The 11,771-nt window shown below is 36.4% G+C and overlaps 1 protein-coding gene across 3 annotated transcripts; it reads left to right on the forward strand.

The window, feature by feature from the left end:
- Nucleotides 1-391: 391 nt before the first annotated feature.
- On the forward strand, nucleotides 392-8,999 carry LOC132178833 (putative potassium transporter 17). Of its 3 annotated transcripts, XM_059591396.2 has the most exons (9): nucleotides 392-508; nucleotides 733-795; nucleotides 1,677-1,899; nucleotides 4,293-4,532; nucleotides 4,628-4,678; nucleotides 5,689-5,949; nucleotides 6,275-6,327; nucleotides 6,411-6,780; nucleotides 7,232-8,999. In XM_059591396.2, the coding sequence occupies exons 1-9, from the start codon at nucleotides 404-406 to the stop codon at nucleotides 8,083-8,085; spliced, it is 2,220 nt and encodes a 739-aa protein (XP_059447379.2). In that variant the 5' UTR covers nucleotides 392-403; the 3' UTR covers nucleotides 8,086-8,999. The 3 variants fall into 3 exon arrangements, with proteins under 3 accessions (XP_059447379.2, XP_059447380.2, XP_059447381.2); XM_059591397.2 differs by lacking the exon at nucleotides 733-795; XM_059591398.2 differs by lacking the exons at nucleotides 392-508; nucleotides 733-795 and having other exon boundaries at nucleotides 1,814-1,899; nucleotides 4,327-4,532.
- Nucleotides 9,000-11,771: the final 2,772 nt, after the last annotated feature.

The following is an 11,771-nucleotide window of genomic DNA, read 5'->3' on the forward strand; positions in this document are numbered from 1 at the left end:
TTTAAATTTTTATTAACAGTAAAAATATAAACTATTCTTTACTTTTATATTTAAATAAATTTCATAATAATTTTATTTATTATTTTTATATTATTTAAATTAAATATTAAAAAAAGAAAAATTATTTAAATATTTTATACTGGTGCTCGTAATGGCCTCAACGAATTGCAAATACAAAAGCCGCGTGACTGATTAAAGTGGATGGGGGGTACCGGCTACGTACGTACGAAAATTGGAAAATATCAGTTAAAAGTAAAGTGGGGCCCCGGGCGGCCCACCTGTTCCAAGCTCTCTCTCCTTCAACTACCAAAAGCCCAAGTTTCCCCCCGTCTCTCTCTCTCTCTCCTAATTTTTCAAGAGTTGTGAAGGGGGCGGGGCGGGGCGGGGCGTGCGAGCTTGTTCAATGGATCGTCAACTCGGGCAAGCGAACTCACTGGAGACTTTCTCTGAGGTTGTTGTTGATTCCGCTGCTACCACTGCCCACCTTCGCACTCTTCACGGGGAAAAGGTGTTCTCAGCTCTCTTTCTCTCTATCTCTCTGTCAGGCACGCGCACACATGCATGTTTGGTGTACCAACATATTTTGTTGTCTTTAATGTGGTGGCGACTTAATTTGTTTCATTTTTTTTTTTCCGTCAGATTTTTGTTTGTATGCAATCGTGGTGGCAGATTCTTTTATGTATTACATGTTTGGAGTTCGTCATTAAACATTTCTCAACTCACTGCTTTCAGCTGCTTCCGGTGACAACTTCCAGTCGCTTGTTAATGGCAGACCAACACATTAGGCCTTGCTTGGTAAAAGGGTTGGAGTTGGCTTATACACGGTTGAACACCATTTCTCAAAAAAATTGACATAAAAACATTTTCATTTTTTTATTTTTTATATCACATTATTCACTTTTTATTATTATTCAAATAAAAAAATTACTACAAAACAAACATTTTTACTTTTTCATACTACATTTTTTACTTTTTTATACTAAATATTATTACTTTTTTTCTTATATCAATTACAATGCTTAAGCCAATCCATTTACCAAACACCATCTATTAATATTCTTTACTTTCGTTATATATTCTCTGTGAAAGATTTTGAGAAGCTCTGATTTGGTTGGATTAACCAAAAAAGAAGAAGTTCTTCTTATATTTATAACCAAACTCTTTGCTGCTTTGTGCTTTGATTACTTGGGAGTAGTACTTCTCAAAAAAATTGACATCAAAATATTTTAACTTTTTCATTTTTTATATCACATCATTCATTTTTTATTATTATTTAAATAAAAAAATTACTACAAAACAAACATTTTCACTTTTTCATACCACTTTTTTTATTTTTTTATATTAAATATTGTTACTTTTTTTTGCATTAATTTACATCAACTACAGTGTTTAAGCCAACCCATTTACCAAATACCACCTAATAATGTTCTTTACTTTCGTTATATATTCTCTGTGAAAGATTTTGAGAAGCTCTGATTTGGTTGGATTAACCAAGAAAAGAGAAGTTCTTCTTATATTTATAACCAAACTCTTTGCTGCTTTGTGCTTTGATTACTTGGGAGTAGTACTTGTTAATTTTGTGGCTTATGTTCTTTTCTTTCAATTCAGTCACTTTCAAATAAGTATTTATGATGGGAAATTATAAGTCTTATGATAGAAAAAATTAATTTAATCAGCAGATGGATAGATGGGGTACTTTGGTACTTGCATACAAGACTCTAGGAGTGGTATTTGGAGGACTTGTAACATCTCCATTGTATGTGTACCCTTCAATGAATTTGAAGTCTCCAACAGAAGAAGACTACTTGGGTATCTTCAGCATAATTTTCTGGACTCTTACTCTCATAGGTGTTGTTAAGTATGCTAGCATAGCTCTCAAAGCTGACGATCAGGGAGAAGGTATCTAACAACTATACTTTTGGGTTTTCTCGTTTATTTATTTTGAATTGTAGTTTGCTTCTTATTTATTTATTTATTTATTTTTTTTGAGTTTTCTGTACCAGAGCTGGCTATATTTAATTGATGAATTATAAGATAATATCTTCGAGTCCAATAATTTGATTACCAAATTTTTGTTGTCTCCTTCTAGAGAATTTGGCTGTTGGTTGGACTAGTGGACAACACGCCACCATTAATTGAATTGCTTAAATTACCGGTTTTCCTTTAAGTGGTGGGAAATGCTATGGATTGCTGGAAGATGCTGTTTACACCAGAAGAAGGGTTGGCTGATATATGTACAGATGCATGTACAGAAATCTTAAAGCCCGAAACAGGCAAAGACGAGACCCTACAACCTAGAATACCAGCCAACCTTTCCACACGATCAACATTTCTCACAGGAACCAGTTTTGACGTAGCCTAGTTAATCTTGAAGCCCGAAACAGCTTCAAAGCATAAAAATAAGCAACGTAGATGACAAAGATGATCTGGATTAACCACACAGAAGATCAAAGTATCATTCGGAAGTAGAAGGTGAGAAAAATCAATCCCACCAACATTTCCCGCAAAGCCTGACAACAGCCCCCCACTCACAGCAATAAAAATGCCTTCATCACAAAGACAAACAACAAAGGGGACAGAGGGTCCCCTTGTCTCAAGGCACGGGAAGGACTGAAAAAACTTGTTGGAGTTCTATTTAACAAAACCGAGAATCACACCGAAGAAATGTAATGAACTATCCAAGAGCATCATTTCCCCCCAAAGGCACACCTCCTTAGCATATACAACAAAGAATCCCAATTAACATGATCATAAGCTTTTTATAAATCCATTTTGTGCTCGCTAGATCTTAATCTACTATAAAGGCATTCATTGGCGATAAGAATAAGATCTAGGATCTGCCTACCTTGCATGAATGCATTCTGCAACTTAGAGATAATTTTCTCCAACACCATCTTAAGCCTGGTTGCTAGAATCTTAACAGTAATTTTGTAAATGCTCCCCAGAAGATCTTTGATCGGTTGGTAGAAATTGTACAACTAATCCACAAGGAATCAATGGAGTTCTTTCTTCTAATGGAATTAGCCATTGTGTGAAAAACGTTAATACATTTGTCACCATCCCTTAACCACAACACCCTAGATTTCTATCTCCAACTCGCCTCCTCCATTAGAGTAGATATTTGTAACTCACTAAAGAGATGGAAATAAAAGATGCAAGCCAGGATCATTTCTATAGAATCAGTATATACGAAAACTAATTTCCTTACTACCTCAAGAACTATCCACCAACTTCATAACAGGGCCTGCAACTGAAAAAAGAGGAAAGAAAAAATCATTGCTGGACATCAAGCTTTCCACTTCATTTAAGATATGTTACATTCCTTTGGCCTCTAGGAACCATTCGTAGATTTTTTGTTTTTGTTTTGTTTCCTTTTTTGCATCAATACCTTCTGGAGTAATTACCCTCAGATGTATTCCTGTTATCACTGCACAAAGATGGGTAGGATGTGTACATCTCTTTTAGATAGATTATTGCTGGACTTTTCAAGTATGAACAACATAATATGCTTTAACAATATGGTAAATCATTCCTATTGGTATGCAGTTCTTCTACATTCTGAAAATTTTCAGTAGAAACTCTCATATTAGATAGAAACTACAAGCCTAGATCTTTTATATATATTTTTTTTATGGATATTGACATGGATATGAAAGTAAAAGCCTCCGTTATCTAAATTTCCAGCAGTGACCACGCCACACCTTTGCTCTAACATTACACGTACATGATATGATTTTTTTGTCTGAATTGGTGTTCTCCTATGTTATTATTGAGTTGGCCTCAAATTCTTAAATAATCAAACCACAGTATAATTTTTGTCTCTAAATTGTTTGTGTGTATGCCTGATTATTCACTATTCAGTTGTAAGTGAATAAACTGCCCTCCCTTTTGGGGTTTCTATACAGTAACTTTCCTTCTGCATTCTAAAATTAAGCTGGACTATATATCAGTCTCCATGACAGTGGTAATAGAGCATGCTTGTAGAGATGTTTATAACTTTAAATAAATTTCTTTTTCAAGACAAAGAAAGAGGACTAGAATTGCATTGAACAGTTTTTATTTTTATTTTTTATTTTTTGCAATTGAAGTCCTTAACATATTAGCTTTCTTCAAATCATGTTTCTGATATCTTAAACCACCTTGGAACCCAAAAAAAAGAAAAGAAGAGAAGGACAGAACTCTAACTTCCCCTGATGAGTACTTGAATCAGTTGCCGGACACCCTAAGTATATACCTTTTTATACTCGCCAGTGCCTGAGTTCTCAACTTACACAGACATGAATTATTTACAGGTGGAACATTTGCCTTATATTCATTACTTTGTAGGCATATGAATATTGGAATCCTTTCTTCAAAACATGCAAGTACAAACTCAAGACTTTCACACTCTATGGATGAGGTTACCAAAAAGCAAAGTAAGCTTGGAATTTTTTTTGAAAGCAGTATAGTTGCTAGAAGGGTATTGCTTTTTGTTGCTATATTAGGCATGTGCATGCTTATTGGTGATGGTATACTTACGCCAGCAATCTCAGGTTGGGCTCCACACTTTTCTCTATCTCTTGTTTAATGATAATTTGGCCAGATTTTTTATTGGATTTAGTGTCTTTAACTTTGAAAATTTGTTCAGTGTTATCAGCAATGGAAGGACTAAGAGCACCTTTTCCTTCTGTGAGCAAATGTAAGTACTCATCCAGATTATCACAACTTTGACATGAGCTTGAGATCCTGTGGGTCTTCTTAGTAAGATATTGTCTATTGTCCTGATGCAACTCCCTTTTCAGAATCTTAATTGCACCTGCTTGGAGTTGGTAATATTTTGAAGAGACATTTTACATCATCACTCTACTGCATACTCTACTGCATATATATATATATATATATATATATATATATATATATATTGTAACATTGAGTATAAAGACCAAAATACCCCATATAATATATTAACCCTAATATGCTCTTCTAACACGTCAATAATCTTGCCTTATTAATTTCGGGCCCAAAAGTATAAATATAAAGAAGAATTTCATGATAAAAAAGAATCAGTTGCAGTCGCCAAATTCGTTCAATTTGACATTCGTAGAGAAAAGAAATAACCATGGAAAATTTTTGTTGGAGAACATCAGTTGAGACTACAGAACTAGATGTATATTTGAATACGTCCTCATTCATTATTATTCTTGTAATGGGTGAAGGAGGTGTGAAATTTTCATGGAAGTTGGTAAATTGTGTATAAGAAGCTTTTAAAACAGGTAAGTTGGTAGTGTGTGTAATGGAAATCACTCCTAAGACAGAAATCAGGACATAAATTGGAGTTGCAAGATGCTTCGTTCTTAAACAAGGTTTAAAAGAATCAGATTCATTTGAATTCCATCATAAACACAATGAGCAGCATTTGGGTGCTGTGACACAAGCTACTGATTCAGTTTAAATGGGACACGTCAATATAAAGATAACAGAGAGAAATACAAGTCAAGAAAACAAATGAAAGAGAGTATTTGGAAATCATGTGGGAAATACAGAGCCTCTTAGGGTGGGCCTTCTTGATATAGTCAGGAAACGAAGGAGAAGGACTCAGCCTTTTGTACCGAAAATTAGCGTGGTGTGGTTTTATTGGTACAAACTTTCAATTTTTTCTTTAAAATATTTCTCCTAAGTTTATTTACTTGCCGGATTGTTATGTTGCAGCTCTGGTGGAGGCACTTTCTGCAACAGTATTAATTGTCATGTTCCTGTTGCAAAAGTTCGGCACCAGTCGAGTGAGTTTCTTATTTTCCCCTATCATGGGTATGTGGACCTTGACTACCCCACTTGTTGGAATTTATAGCATTATACATCATTATCCAAGGATATTCAAGGCTTTATCGCCACATTACATCGTCCATTTCTTTTTGAGAAATGGAAAGGAAGGCTGGCTGTATCTTGGTGGCACTGTCCTCTGCATCACAGGTAGCACCATGTTTAAATTTAAGATATGGAATTCCATCATTTAGGTAGAAGAGTAACATAATAATTGGATTGTGTTCTTTAAAATTATAGTGGCATTCTTGGATTATTATTATTTTCTTTTCAGTTGATTTTGTTGGAAGAACTAATAGTTAGGCGTTTTTGTTTGATGGTCTAGACCTGTTTGCATTTCTGAGTCAGATGGCTGAGGAAGTATAAAAGATCTGATTTGCCTCATAATAAAATCTTGTTCTTGTACATATATGCATGCACACAAATGCACTACTATGTGCAGCATTTGATATTTGGTATCATCTACCCGATTCAGGTTCTGAAGCATTGTTTGCAGATCTTGGTCATTTCAACCGGAGTTCCATTCAGGTTTACTGCAGTCTTGTTTGTTTCTCCTTAGAATTTTCATGTCTTTTGCTTCAGTAGCTCTCTGACCCCTTCTCCTCCAACAGATAGCTTTCTTGTTTACAATCTATCCATCTTTGGTTCTGACATATGCGGGGCAGACTGCATACCTGATCAAGAACCCAAACGATCATCATGATGGATTCTACAAGTTCATACCAACTGCAGTCTACTGGCCTATCTTTGTCGTAGCCACATCAGCTGCGATTGTTGCAAGCCAGTCGCTGATATCAGCCACATTTTCTGTAATCAAGCAATCTGTGGTTCTGGACTACTTTCCTCGAGTGAAGGTGGTACACACATCTCGTAGTAAAGAAGGCGAGGTCTACTCCCCAGAAGTGAACTACATCCTCATGATTCTTTGTGTTGCTGTCATTCTCATCTTTGGAGATGGAAATGATATCGGAAATGCTTTTGGTATGGTAAATAAGTAACCCTGCAGATTGCTTTAGACTTCATTTAGTAATTATAAAATTGGTTATCTGTTTATAAATCTTTATCTAAATTGTGTTCCAAAAAGTACTGCATTTCTAGTGTTTTAACTGTTTGACATCTCATCACTACTGCAATGTAGAAGAATATAAGATTAGAAGATTTTTATGACCTGCTAATTGAGTATTAAATTTTCAGTTGATTATTTGACTAAATTCATTTATTTCATATTCATCAAATAGTAACGTGCTCTGTTTACTTATAAGAAAAGTAAATCATGCATTTCCTGAAGAGAATGTCCTAAACATTAAAATGGTTGTTATAGCCATCATCTAAGTTGTTCACATCATATACTTCAATTTGAAGGCCATTTTTCACCTCCTTTTCAATTTTAATGGGCTATTCTTACAAAATGCTGTTATGACCTGGCCTGCAGGTGTTGTCGTCAGTCTGGTCATGCTCATCACCACTATATTACTGACCCTTGTGATGATCATAATATGGAGAACTCATTGGGGGCTTGTTGCTCTTTATTTCTGTGTGTTCTTTGTGATGGAAGGTGTTTACGTAAGTGCAGTCTGCACTAAAATCCATGAAGGTGGATGGATTCCTTTTGCCATATCCTTTATCCTTGCTCTTATTATGTTTGGCTGGTTTTACGGGAGACAGAGAAAGATGGAATATGAGTTAACTCACAAGATAACTTTGGACAGACTTGGAATGCTTCTATCCGACCCCAGTGTTCAAAGGGTTCCTGGATTGTGCTTCTTTTACACTAACATCCAAGATGGGCTTACTCCTGTTGTTGGACACTACATAAAAAACATGAAATCCCTACATAAGGTTACTATATTCACAACTCTTCGATACTCATTGGTTCCTAAGGTTGCTCCACATGAGAGGATTGTCGTCAAGAAACTGGGCCTCAAAGGGGTTTATGGGTGTGTGGTTCATTACGGCTATGCAGATACCTTAAATCTTGATGGAGATGATTTTGTAGGACAAGTTACGGATAGCTTGCAAGTGCATGTACAGGATTGCTCAGACGGTCGACCATCTAGTCCTGTGGAGATCCAGGAAGAGATTTCTGATCTGGAACAAGCAAAGCAGGCAGGTGTGGCTCATGTCAGAGGGAAGACAAGATTTTATATTGGCAAGACCTGTAGCTGGTTTGATAGAATCATGCTTGCTTTTTATGAACTCCTGCACAACAATTGTCGGTCTGCCCTGCCTGCTCTGGGGGTACCACTACCGCAGCGTATTGAGGTTGGAATGCTATACGAGGCTTGAAAGCATGATTTTATTTTGCATGTCATCTCCTTTCCATGATATAAGAAATATACAGGTATACAATAAAAGATAAGAAGAATTACTGAAATGGTGCCTATAAAGGATTTTCTGAACTGGCCCATTTTTCTGCATAGCCTTGTTGTAGGTATTTTCTTGTTGGGAAAAACGCCATGTTATTAGCTCGCATGTGGGCCGGCAAATAGTAGATAGATTGATGTAGCTGCATGTTGTAATGTTTGCCTATGAGAATGGAATGAGATGTTTGAAAAATATTATCTAAAAAAAAAAAAAAAAAATTTGACTCAGTTTGCCTGTCGAGATTCAATATATATAAAACATGGTCGAACTATGAACAATGAAGCGATGAGAGTGAACAATGAAGCTTCACAGGTACCTTAAGACTACTGTGGTTGAGGAGGGTGTCCTAGTCCTGGGGGTCTTTTAAAGAAGCAGAGGTGTTTGGCCACACCCAATCGAGTGGCAGCTAAGGAAGTAGGCTCGCCTGGGCTAATGGTTTTTGAGCCAGATCAAAACCATCCCTCGTGTTGGAGAGTGAGGAGCACTAGGGCTTCTAACGCCGACTTGGGTTTAGGTGTTAACTCGACTGTCCTTTCGGCTCAACCTCCTACTGCTCTAGTAGCCTCTTCAAAACCTCCTCGAGACACTCTCACTCACTCTGATGGAGAATGAAAGGGAAATCTTAACTTCTCGAGTGGTATATTATTGGAGAATAGTGTTGCACAGTCAACTGTCATCATCTTCGTTCATATCCAAACTGTCGCTCCCGCTTCAAGCATTGTACTATATTGAGAGTCTCCCCAAGAACAACCATGTTTCTCAGTGCTTTCTTGACCTTAATACTTCTCCACGTTCCTACGATTACTGTAAAAAAGCCAAAGTGTCAAGAATTCTGCCGGTACCTACACTGGGAAAGCTTCGATGCTTAAGTTAGTTCATCGGAGACTAAATACACAAGATTTTAGTTTAGGTTTCATACCTGGTGTAAGGGCCTATATTTATAGGCTGAGACCAGCAGTTCCCCTTGCCTTGGTTTCCTTCTCTTAGTTGAACTAGGAGACCTGGAGAATCCTCCTTGGATCCGAAATCCCACTCCTTTAGGAAGTAGATTATTGATTGGATTTTTCTGGAATACCTAGTGCAATTTGACTATGATTTCTCCCCAATTTGTCTTTGGGTGAGACCTTTATTTGGATTCTGCGGTGAATCAATCCTAAAAATTCCAAGATCGAGACTCAGTAGCACTTTTCCGTAAAATCAGGAGTAATCGATTCTCGGTACTTTGAGGCAATTGTCGGGCTTTCCCGGGAGATGTTAGTCCCGGGGCTTGTGTGCAATGAATTAATCTTGGTTCGGGATACGTGCAATCCTGGGGCCCAATTTGGTTGTCACCATCATATGAATGATTCTATTCCCGGTAGCCATTTATGGACTCCTTCATATTCCTAGGATATGTCAATCCCAGGGTTCTTGGCATCGTGGTTCTGATTCTACGTAGTGAGAACTGCTCTGGGATCCTTGGGTTCAACTCTTCCTTGGGCTGGTGGACTTGAGGTCCAGGTGCGTTGTTATTCCCAGGCCTCTCTTTGTCAACGTCTTCAATTGGGCTTGCATCTTCTGAGCTTGGTCCATCTTGGAGACTATGAGTTTTCTTGATGGGCCGATAAGGTGGGATTATTTCCAACATTACTTTTTTTTTGAATTTTTAGTGTTATGTGGTTCTTTCTTTACTTAGTAGGAGCTCTTTTGTATACTTTATATGTACATGAGCTGCACCCGTTTGCACGTTTTTATTTTGTTTTGTTTTTAATTTTTTTAATAAAACTTGTTACTTTCATTAATCAAATAGACAAGGCGGATTGCTCCATCGAAACATTTTGGTAATATGCATTATTTATCAAAAAAGAAAAAAAAAAAAAAGAAAAGAAAAGAAAAGAAAGAGAGTGAGATATTCATGCCACAACCACGTCATATGCATGGGATAAATTTAGCTTCACTTAATTTTATTATTTAAAAACTCGTATATACATAATTATATTTGTTAATATTTATTTAAAATTATAATTATTATTTTTTGTGAGCTTGTTACATGATCATGAATAATTAAACTACTTTATTATTTTATAAATAACGGAATCAACAGATGGCATTTATTTGGGTATAGGAAATGGTAAGAACTTAACTGATGCGTAGCTGTCAGTTTGTTTTATTTTCTAAACTGATTTTATGTTGTTGTTTTATTAGGGTTATAGTTTTGGGAGTTTTTATTTCGTTATTTTATTAAGTTTAGGGTTTTGAGGGTATTTATGTCATATTTTATTAGGTTTAGGGTTTTGGGCTATAAATATATGCTTATAGCCTCTATAGAAAATTAGTTTATGTTGATTATTGATTTTGTTGAATAAGAAGCCTCAGAGTTGAGCGTTCTTCTTTCTTTTCTTTGAAAACCTAGAGAGTATTTAGATTTTGTTAAAAAGATTTCTTAGATTATTGATAGAATCAAGATCTAGAAGTATTTATCTACTGCTTATTGGTGTTCTTTGCTGCAGTCCACTAAGTCACGCTACATTATTCACATAAGATCGCATGGCACCAAAATGTGCACTAGTATCAATGAACATACTAAAGGTTTGTGACTTGCCGACCAGAACCCAAAAAATAAAAAAAAAAAAACGAAAAAGAAAAAAAAGGTTTTTGACTTGGTGTAGACTCGGTGTAGTTGTGACATTATACTCAAAATTTTTGATACTATAAACAACTTCGATCTTCATAAACTGGGTCAGAGATTGCATAAAATACCTTAATTCTGGTGGGTTGTTTTCTGTTGCGAGGAATCAGAGGAAAAGTGAATCTTTATCTAATTACCTGTTTGCTATAAATTAAATTCTAGAATCTTTATCTCATTACCTGTCAACTTGGAACAAAGTTGAAGCTGCATCCAACGTGAAAGGATAGGCCTGTCTCTTCTCTTCTTTCAGACGATTTAGTTAATTTTGGTGCACTAAAAGTTGATGACACTGCTGTAACTACAGAGGCTTTTTTAAACCAGCTTTGAGTATAGTACAGGTTTACAAAGCCTACAAGGACAAAGTGAGCAAAATTGTGCTGGTAATGGGGAAATCATGGAAATTGTTAGAACAGTTTCTGGTACGGTGTGAACATGCGCGTTCTCCGAACTTGAACCTAAAAAGATAAACACGAAGAGAAAGCGCCCTGTGCTGAGCATAATCTCCCTCCGATGCTCAAGTAAGATCTCTAGGAGAGTGTATGTAATCTATAGAATAATTTAGCATGTCGTTGATACCTGGGGTCCGTCCTATAAATAGGCTAATAGGTTTACCCAAATTAGAACTCTTCCTTTGATCTTATCTTAGCTTCGAGGGGATCATTATCTGAGATTACTGTCTTTAGCCTGCGTTTACCCACAAGCGCTAAGTTTACAGTCTTCAGTCTGACTTTAGTTGCATGATCCAAATAGCATGCGACAGTAGGCAAACGCATCAAAGGGAACTGTGAGGGTGGTGTTCTCTTGCTCATCGGGTTCCAATGGAACTTGGTTGTAGTTGGAAAAACCATCAAGTACACAGTAGTAGGGATGTCCACCTAACCATTCCACAACCTGATCAATGAACAGGGCTGGGAAATGATCTTTCCTTATAATGGCCTTC

This window comes from Corylus avellana, chromosome 4, assembly GCF_965113065.1.
Source record: "Corylus avellana chromosome 4, dhCorAvel1.hap1.2, whole genome shotgun sequence".
In the NCBI taxonomy this organism is placed as follows: Eukaryota; Viridiplantae; Streptophyta; class Magnoliopsida; order Fagales; family Betulaceae; genus Corylus; species Corylus avellana.